This window comes from Olea europaea, chromosome 5 (assembly GCF_002742605.1).
Source record: "Olea europaea var. sylvestris chromosome 5, O_europaea_v1, whole genome shotgun sequence".
NCBI lineage: Eukaryota > Viridiplantae > Streptophyta > Magnoliopsida > Lamiales > Oleaceae > Olea > Olea europaea.
In genome coordinates, this window is record NC_036241.1 from 4,073,093 (window position 1) to 4,081,434 (window position 8,342).

Sequence of the window (8,342 nt, forward strand, 5' to 3'; positions counted from 1 at the left end):
AGTTTCAATACATTTGAATCAAAATGGAACAACCAAGAATTGAAACTTCTTCCAGTCTCGTCTGTGCTTTAGCCACCAAAGCATTAATTCTTACTTTGAAGTCTTCATATTCTCTCTGCAATGCATAAACATTGTGTAAGAATGAATCTAATTCCACTAAATTCATAAAATATAGCAGAAGAAAGTAATTCATCTAATTTATCTTCATAGCCCTACGATCCATCACGGAAGTAGGCTGAACTTTATCTTTTTAAGTAGTCAATTTCCTCAAAGAAGTCGAACTTCGGAGCGCGAGGTTCAAGTTATATTTTTGGCAAAATGGCACCCACCTCCTTGCAAACTTGGCTATTTCAACCGATGCATCAAACGGAAGCATCGAGGCTCCATCATTTGACATATAGCAAGCCACTTTCTCAACTGGATAATCAACATCCAAGATTGAAAAGACCATGTTTGCAGTAATAATGGGAATCTAGAATTGAAACACGTTTAGAAATCATATGAAAGTAAGCAATTGAGAAAGAGTCACATCCGAAATGATGAGCAGTTGTCAGTTCAATGATGAGTTGTTTTAGAGGTGGTTGGCAAGGTAGGTGGTGGAGCGAATGCAGATGGCAATGTGGGTGGCCAGTGATGAAGCTCGGGCATTATGGAGTTTTGGGAATTTTGGAGGTTTTCACCAAATTACGAGGTTAAGAACTTTTGGGCTGTATGAATTAGTTTTCATTGTAGCTAATAATTTTCAAACTTATGGGCCGTATTGGGCCTAATTTCCCCATTAATTATTTAGTGCATTCTAATGGCTCCCAAATTACAATTTCCATTAATCAAAGCAAATTATTTTGGACATATTAATTATTAGTATTTGAAGTTTTAAAATAAATTATAAGATAATAAATCTAGTTGACAAACATGAATTTATATTTATTTTGAATTAATAGTACTAAAATTCAAAAAATATATATATTTTTGTTATAATATTTTATTCTTTGTATGTGTATTAATTTACTTAGTTTTGGCATCCGATTCGGCCTCAGTTCAACTCTTTAACACTCGACCCTTATCTTTTTTGGGGATTGATACTCGGGTCGATTTTTAAAATATTGGATTATATGAAAATTTTCCCAACTGTTAATTGTTGAAATTATAGCTACATAATATTCCATTAGGGAGAAAAATATTTACACGAAAAAGATTTAATATCTATTTATGAATTTTTTTTTTATCCATTAATATACAGCTCACTTTAGCAAATTAGGCATTAGAACTAATCTCGAATCTCTCAACAAACAAATATATAAATTTGAAAGATTACTTTCAATGCTTAAATCTTTACACAATCATCTCTCTCTTTTAGCACACTACAAATGAGTTGAGATCTACCATAAAAAATTGGCTGTCCAACTTGCGAATCCAATAATTCATTAATGATGTGTCAATGAATCATTGTTGGACAGTCAATTTCGACCAGCAAATCTCAACTTGAACTGATCAAGTATACATTATGTTAAAAATAATAGAAAAAGAAACATTCGGGAATAGTGAATGACTACTAGGGAACAATCTTAAATGTTTGATTTCGAATGAGAAATTATTTGATGAAATCAGAGACGATTAATTGGCTCAGATGAATCTGTTAACATAGTTCTCAAGGATTTCGTCAACAAGAACTCTATAGCCTTTCTCTGTGGGATGGTAACTATCCCAAAATAAATATTTTGTGTCATCTGGACATGTCCCACTATATTTGTTGCACAATATTACCACTTCAATATTTCCCGTGCCACAACATCCTCTATCTACTACTTCAAACCCTGAGATCATTCAAAAATAAGTCAAGACTTTGGACATATAATTATAAAAAATGGGAACTAATATTATTATTAGTATTATTATTTTTGTAAGAAAGAGGGTTTTGACTAGTTATAAACTTTTTCTTTCTGTCAATTTCAACGATCGAAATAAGAGATATTTGGAAAAAAAAATGCACTAAAAATTTTAAGCTTTTTGATGTGGAGATCATTCATCTAGAGATTACTACTATAAATCTTTTGAAAAGTGCGTTTTAACTAACTATTAATTATATGAATTCTCTTCTACTTATATTATAGATATACATTTTCACCAGAAATCAAATCAAACAAAATGGGAACTAAATATTCTTACCATAATTTTGAGGCCTTTGAATGAGATCAAGTAAAGGATTATAAATGTCAATGAAAACCACTTTGGATTGAGGTAACTTTTCAGCAAGAGAATCAAATTCAGATGACAACTTGAAATTAACCAACTGTGCTGCCTGATTATAATTTTCGACGCACATTCTAACACCACCACCGGCTAGGGTTCTTTGAGCTGGCAAACATCCTATTGGTGGGATACTAAAAACAGCAATTCTTCTTGCTCCGAGCTTGTATATTTCCTACACAATCGTTTAATTTCATTAGTAATTTCAAGAAATTACAAAAATAATGTTTAAAATTTGTTGGGACATAAAATGCTACGCAGCGAGAGAACTGGCAAAACGATGGCAATTACAATGGGAAGCAAGGCTGTAAGGCGAGATTCTATTCTATATCTTGTTTTAGCTTTAACTTAACAAAAGTCCAATAACTGCAAGGAGCTAAATATCACGGATGGATATTTAGTTCCTTACAGTTATTGAGAGAGCTTTCCTTTCCAGGACGGGACTTTTGCTACCGACGAATCCGTAGTGCAAAATGTTAAGCCTCCATTTGATTTGAATTAAAATTAAATTAAAGTCAACAATTAATTTTAATAACACATTTCATGGGACCCATAACTTTTTAACTTCACATTTCGTTGGGAAAAAAAATTCATTTTAATCTACAAGAAACAGGGGCTAAATCAAAGTTATTGTATTGTGACTTTCATATTTACAACCATATCTTGAATCACGAATAAGCATGTCAAGTGGGCAGTAGCAAGTTAGCAACCTAGCACAAACCCACATATAGGCAGCTCAAGTTGAATGATATCTAAAGGGCCTTTCATTGTGCGAGTATGGGTAAGTCCGACATATATTTAAAAAAATAAAAAGTTAAAGCAGCCCTTATCGGCCACAAGCTTTTAAAGTTTGGCCGAAACAACCAAACTTACGTCACATATCCTTAATCAATAGTACGTTAAATTAGACGTGACTTGAAAAGATTTCCCTTGTCCAATCAAATGTATCAGATATGTACCTGAATGAAATTTGAAGCTGAAGAAACCATAAGATCAGTATAGGAATTTATGTCGTACAACTTGCTAGCACCCAATGTGAAGTACGTATTGGCAAGATCATCACTGCCTGCTACCACAAGGTGGATACTATTGATTAAAATGTTGTTTGTTTCTTCTTCTCCAACGGCCCCTTTGAGCTTCCCAATGTACTCTTTGAATAATTCTAATTGATCTGATAATGATATAACTGACTGTTGTTTAACACAAGATAAAGGGAAATAATTTTAGAACACTACTAAAGAATTTATAAATGCTATGTTCAGTACGATGAACCAAACGAAATGTCTAGACCATGTACGAAAAATATTGTAAGTGTTATGTCAAGATAGAATAGAATTAAAGTTGCATTTAATCTACGTACCGCTAATTTAGCAGTCTCGGGAACATATCCACTACCTCCGGAAGCAAAACTTACACCCTTTTTAAGATCCTCGAGTTTCAAATTCGGGTCAAGATAAGCGGATATGAGCTCTGTAATCCCTAGTTCTTCGGCTGAAATTAGAAACACATTCAAATGAGTTTGGTTTAGGTAAAATGAAAGTTGCTATGTGGACAATATGCGTACCATCTGACACCACTAGTTATAACATGCAACTTATTGTGCACTGTAGGAATAAAAGAATTTATTATTTTAGGTTAGCATTGAAGGACCATTTTTCCAGCTAATTAGGGTACAATTATTTCCATCCAGCTTTAAGCCCAATTTTTTTATTATTATTAAAAACTTCAAATTGGGATATAATGCTAGATATCTTAGCCCAACTTAGACCCCTTCTATATACTCATAATTATTGCCTCCACAAAATAGGCAAATAATAATGTGGAATTACAATCACATGGCATGCATGTCAATTCACTTTTCCCTCACAATTAATAATGTTAAATTTCCAAATTAATCTCCTCGTTCAAAAGTGAAGGTTGATTTTTAAAAGTTGAATTTTATATCCTATATTTGTACATAATTTGCATTTTTTTGTATATTGCCTAATAATTTTGGATAGAGATGTTACTTGTGTTAGACACGGTGATCAATAGCTAGGTAAATATTTTATCTTGTAATTCTTATTCACTTATGTGTAAGTTATTTCTAACAACTTGAACATGTCATAATTGTGCTATACAATATATTTTATACTTTTAAAATTCTTAATAAAAAAACTAAAAATAAAATAAAATAAAATAATAATAATAATAATAATAATAATATAAACTATCTTAAGCTTAAAATATATACTTATCGTGTTAGATAAATTATAAGTAAACAAGTAAATTTTTATGTAATTATGTTTCTTTGCTATAACGGAAATAAGTAGTCTAAAAATAACCTCAACTTTATTGTCAATAAATAACTTTATTTACTTATAATTAAGAAAACAGTAGTATATCTAAATATATTTGAAAATAAAAGTTTACGTTAAAGTACATTTAAATTAATTTTATGTTTAGTGAAACTTGTGGTAAATGTCAATTATACGACAAAAGAAAAAACTGAACTAGAATTTTTTGAAAGTAACATTTATTAGAATTTATTAGAAATATTTTTCTACATCGATATTATTGAATTAAGCAAAAACTATTATAAACAATACTTTTTTTATGATATTAAAGTACTTATTTGGATTCAAAACTCGTTGTCATCCATTTTTAAAAAGTTGAGCGTGTGTTATCTCAGATGAAAAATTAAAAAAAAAAAAAAACTTCTACACATGAGAGGACGTGTTGGAGATAATGCTTAAATGATTTACATGTAAACTTGATAATCTTGAACTTTTAGGGCCTACTTGACATAATTTTTGAAGGTCACAAACTATTTTTAAAACAAAAAAAAATTACTTTTGAATTGTTTAGAACTTTGTGAGATATAAAGAAATTTTAGAGAAAGTACACTTAGTAACTTCTTAAAAAACTCTTCTGCAAAAGTATCCCAAACAAGAACTAAGACTAATGGGTTCAACAAAAAATGTTCTTACTTTTATATATTTACATACATGTATGTGTGAAGTATATACAAACAAACACAGAGAGAGGTGGGATGAGAATATGTACCAATCAAGTCTGGTGGTGTCTTTCCATTGCCAAACCTTCCTGTAGAAACTCCACCTTCAAAATCCTTTCCGTAAGGCTTAAAATTGCTCTTAATCAATGTCTTGATTCCATTATTGTTGCCTTGATCAACTATGGAATCTCCAAATGCAAATATTGCAGGCACTTTAATATTTTCTGGTAGCTTTATCTTTCCCTCACAGGCAGCCCACAACAGAACAAAAACATAGAAAAATACTTTTGTATTATAAGTAACCAAAAAATGAAAAGATAAACGATTCATTTCAATTCGCCTACTTTTCGAACATAAGTTGAAGTGAAAACGAAAAGTTGAAGACTCCTATAGATGTTTGAGGTAGATGTGTATATATAGTAATTGTGTGTGCGTGTGCGTGTGCGTGTGCGTGTGCGTGTGTGTGTGTGTGTCTAGAGAGAGAGAGAGAGAGAGGATATAGTATTATTTTATTGATTTGTAAGGGAGGTGCAATTTAATACAGTGACAACTTTTAACACTTCACAAGTATCACATAGTGCATGAGATAAAGTTTCAATTGATGGATTATTTATACAAATTTTGATTACCAGCATTTCATTTTGCCACCATTGATGTGTAAAATGTTCCCTTCCTCTTGTTACTTGCTAAGTCCGTATTTTTGGAGAGGGAAGAACTAAAAAGGGGTAGAAAAGGAGGTTGGTAACTTTACCTTGTGCGAAAAAGGTACATTTTTAGTTTCCAACTTGATAAGATATAACTTATTAGTCTATCTAGGTGTTTTCGCAACTAACTTAAGCTCGTGTTTGGTGAAGATTAAAATCAGAATTTTAATAAATTTTGATAAAAGTAGATAAAATGCGTGGTCTAAATTAATTCTTGACTTTGACTTGAAATTTTTAACAACTTTTACTGTACTCCAAACAAGAGTTAAATAATGAATTGCTAAGTATATTAATCACTTATGCTTCTGTTATTATTTATTTATATGTAAATTGATTGATTATCTACTTAATTTGTGTAAATTATATTAATTGTAAGAAAAAATAGAACATGGATACAATTGATACGAAAAAGACTATTTGAACCTTAATTGAATTCGATTTGAAGCAATTGAAGATTAACCGGATTGCAAGTGATCAATTAAAGTATTAATAGAGCAGTCGATAAAAAATCATAAACTTGAAGAATTGAATTCGACATGTAAAAAATTTGGGGATTAAATTGCAAACTTTCAAAACTTGTCTCGGGTCAATTATTAGTAATTTTTAAATGAAGAGGGTTAATTGCAAATATTATAAGGTAAGTACTAAAGTTACATGAGAAAATGAGTTCAACTAAAGAAGGAAATTATTTCCTTTTTATTCTCAAACTCTTATGGGAAATAATTGGCTACTAATTCATTCAATTGTGAGAGTACATCAAAAGAAAGTTCGTTTGTTCAGATCATGTAGTAAACGTTGGTAATTAGTATAAAAGCGTAGAGATACATTTTTTAGTTGGTGCGATCGTTAGCCTGGATTTTGAAATATTTAAGGAATTTAATTTCACATAGACATAGGGAATTGACTTAGTTAAATAGAATCAACTTGAATTTGAAAGAAATAAATTGAATAGGTTAGAAGAATTCGACCGAGTACACATAATCAATTATTATAAAATTTGGTGATTAAGATTAGGGGATAGCTAACACTTAAATCATTATTAAAAATTGTATTTAATTGTTTTAGTATATTTTAAATAATAAAAAATGCACAAAAAGAAAATAAGCACTTCTATTTGTTTTCAATAAAATTAAAGTTATGAATAATTTATCAACAGTTAAATAGTAGTTCTCATGAAAGCGATCGTCTAGATTCATTTATCCACTATGTTACTTGTTACAATTGTACATTTATTAGATATAAAATCGACAACAATCACTTAACAAAATTATTTACATTTCAATTAGTATCATCCAAATAGTCAACATCTAAATACTAGACATGTTAGACGGTGTTGGCTACTTGTATTGATACTGAGTTGGACCATATGTACTTTTCTCAGTAAATTCATTATTTTTTAGTTGGAATGATGGATACATATAGAGGGACTAATAGATCATGCATTTTTGTATATGGTAAAGTTTAGGGACCTTTGTCTTGCAAGGTTTAAAGTTCGACCAACCATGTTTTTCACCCAACTAAATATAATGCAAATTAAATAGCACCACAAACATGTAACTCTGAAAATCAGATTTTTTTAAGTAGATTTTAATAAAATCTGATAATATATATGGTTGAAAAGTTGCGAATCCCACGAAATATGTATTTAAAACTGCTTATTGACTTTGATTTGAAATTTTAATTTGATTTTAATCCAAACCAAACAAGGGCGTAGTATATACATTGGACTTGACAATACAATATAAATATATAATAAGATTTTGTTTTCTCTTTTGTAGTATTGTACTCTGTATTAAACATAGAAACAATGTCAAAAATCATGAAAAAAAATTACCCCTATTTGGTAGTGATTTAAATCTAGATTTAATTAAAGTCAACAATTAATTTTAATTACATATTTCATGAAATCCACAACTTTCCAATCACACATTCTTCAACTTTTATTAAAATCTACTAAAAATTTAATCTTGATCTCCTCCATACATGGGCTTAATCTTGTTTAGTAACATGGACAATCTAGTTAGTCTTTTCAATTTTTGAAAATTTAATCTTGTTTAGTATACTATGTAGACAATTCAATTAGAGGAGAGTCTTATCAATTTACTGAAAAAAATTAATCTTGTTTAGTACTATGCCCTATTTGGTGGGGGGGAAATTTAGTAAATTTTGATAAAAATTGATGAAATATATAATTAAAAATGTAGATTCCATATAATATATGATTAAAATTAATTGTTAATTTCGATTTATTTAAATTTAGATTTATTATCTATCAATAGGAACGTAGTCTGAACTATTATATTGTTTATTTCATCTTTAATTAATTGATTTGAAATGTTGCCCCTATCATATTTAACAATGAAAATTTGCGTATTTCATAATTAATTTGTTTCTAA

At 29.7% G+C, this 8,342-nt stretch overlaps 1 protein-coding gene across 1 annotated transcript; it reads right to left on the reverse strand.

Moving 5' to 3' along the window:
• Nucleotides 1-1,268: 1,268 nt before the first annotated feature.
• Nucleotides 1,269-5,637, reverse strand: LOC111394442 (GDSL esterase/lipase EXL3-like). Its single transcript, XM_023020267.1, has 5 exons — nt 5,293-5,637; nt 3,608-3,738; nt 3,207-3,437; nt 2,167-2,422; nt 1,269-1,814 (listed from the first exon to the last, which is right to left on the reverse strand). The coding sequence occupies exons 1-5, from the start codon at nt 5,570-5,572 to the stop codon at nt 1,624-1,626; spliced, it is 1,089 nt and encodes a 362-aa protein (XP_022876035.1). The 5' UTR covers nt 5,573-5,637; the 3' UTR covers nt 1,269-1,623.
• Between the last annotated feature and the right edge of the window lie 2,705 nt (nt 5,638-8,342).

Bases quoted from the DNA above. Each gene is read 5' to 3' on its own strand.
- LOC111394442 (XM_023020267.1), bottom strand. From the start codon at position 5,572: ATGAATCGTTTATCTTTTCATTTTTTGGTTACTTATAATACAAAAGTA. The intron at 2,423-3,206 runs GTACATATCTGA...ACGATTGTGTAG, and splicing joins CAGCTTCAAATTTCATTCAG to GAAATATACAAGCTCGGAGC. The intron at 1,815-2,166 runs GTAAGAATATTT...GAATGATCTCAG, and splicing joins TCAAAGGCCTCAAAATTATG to GGTTTGAAGTAGTAGATAGA.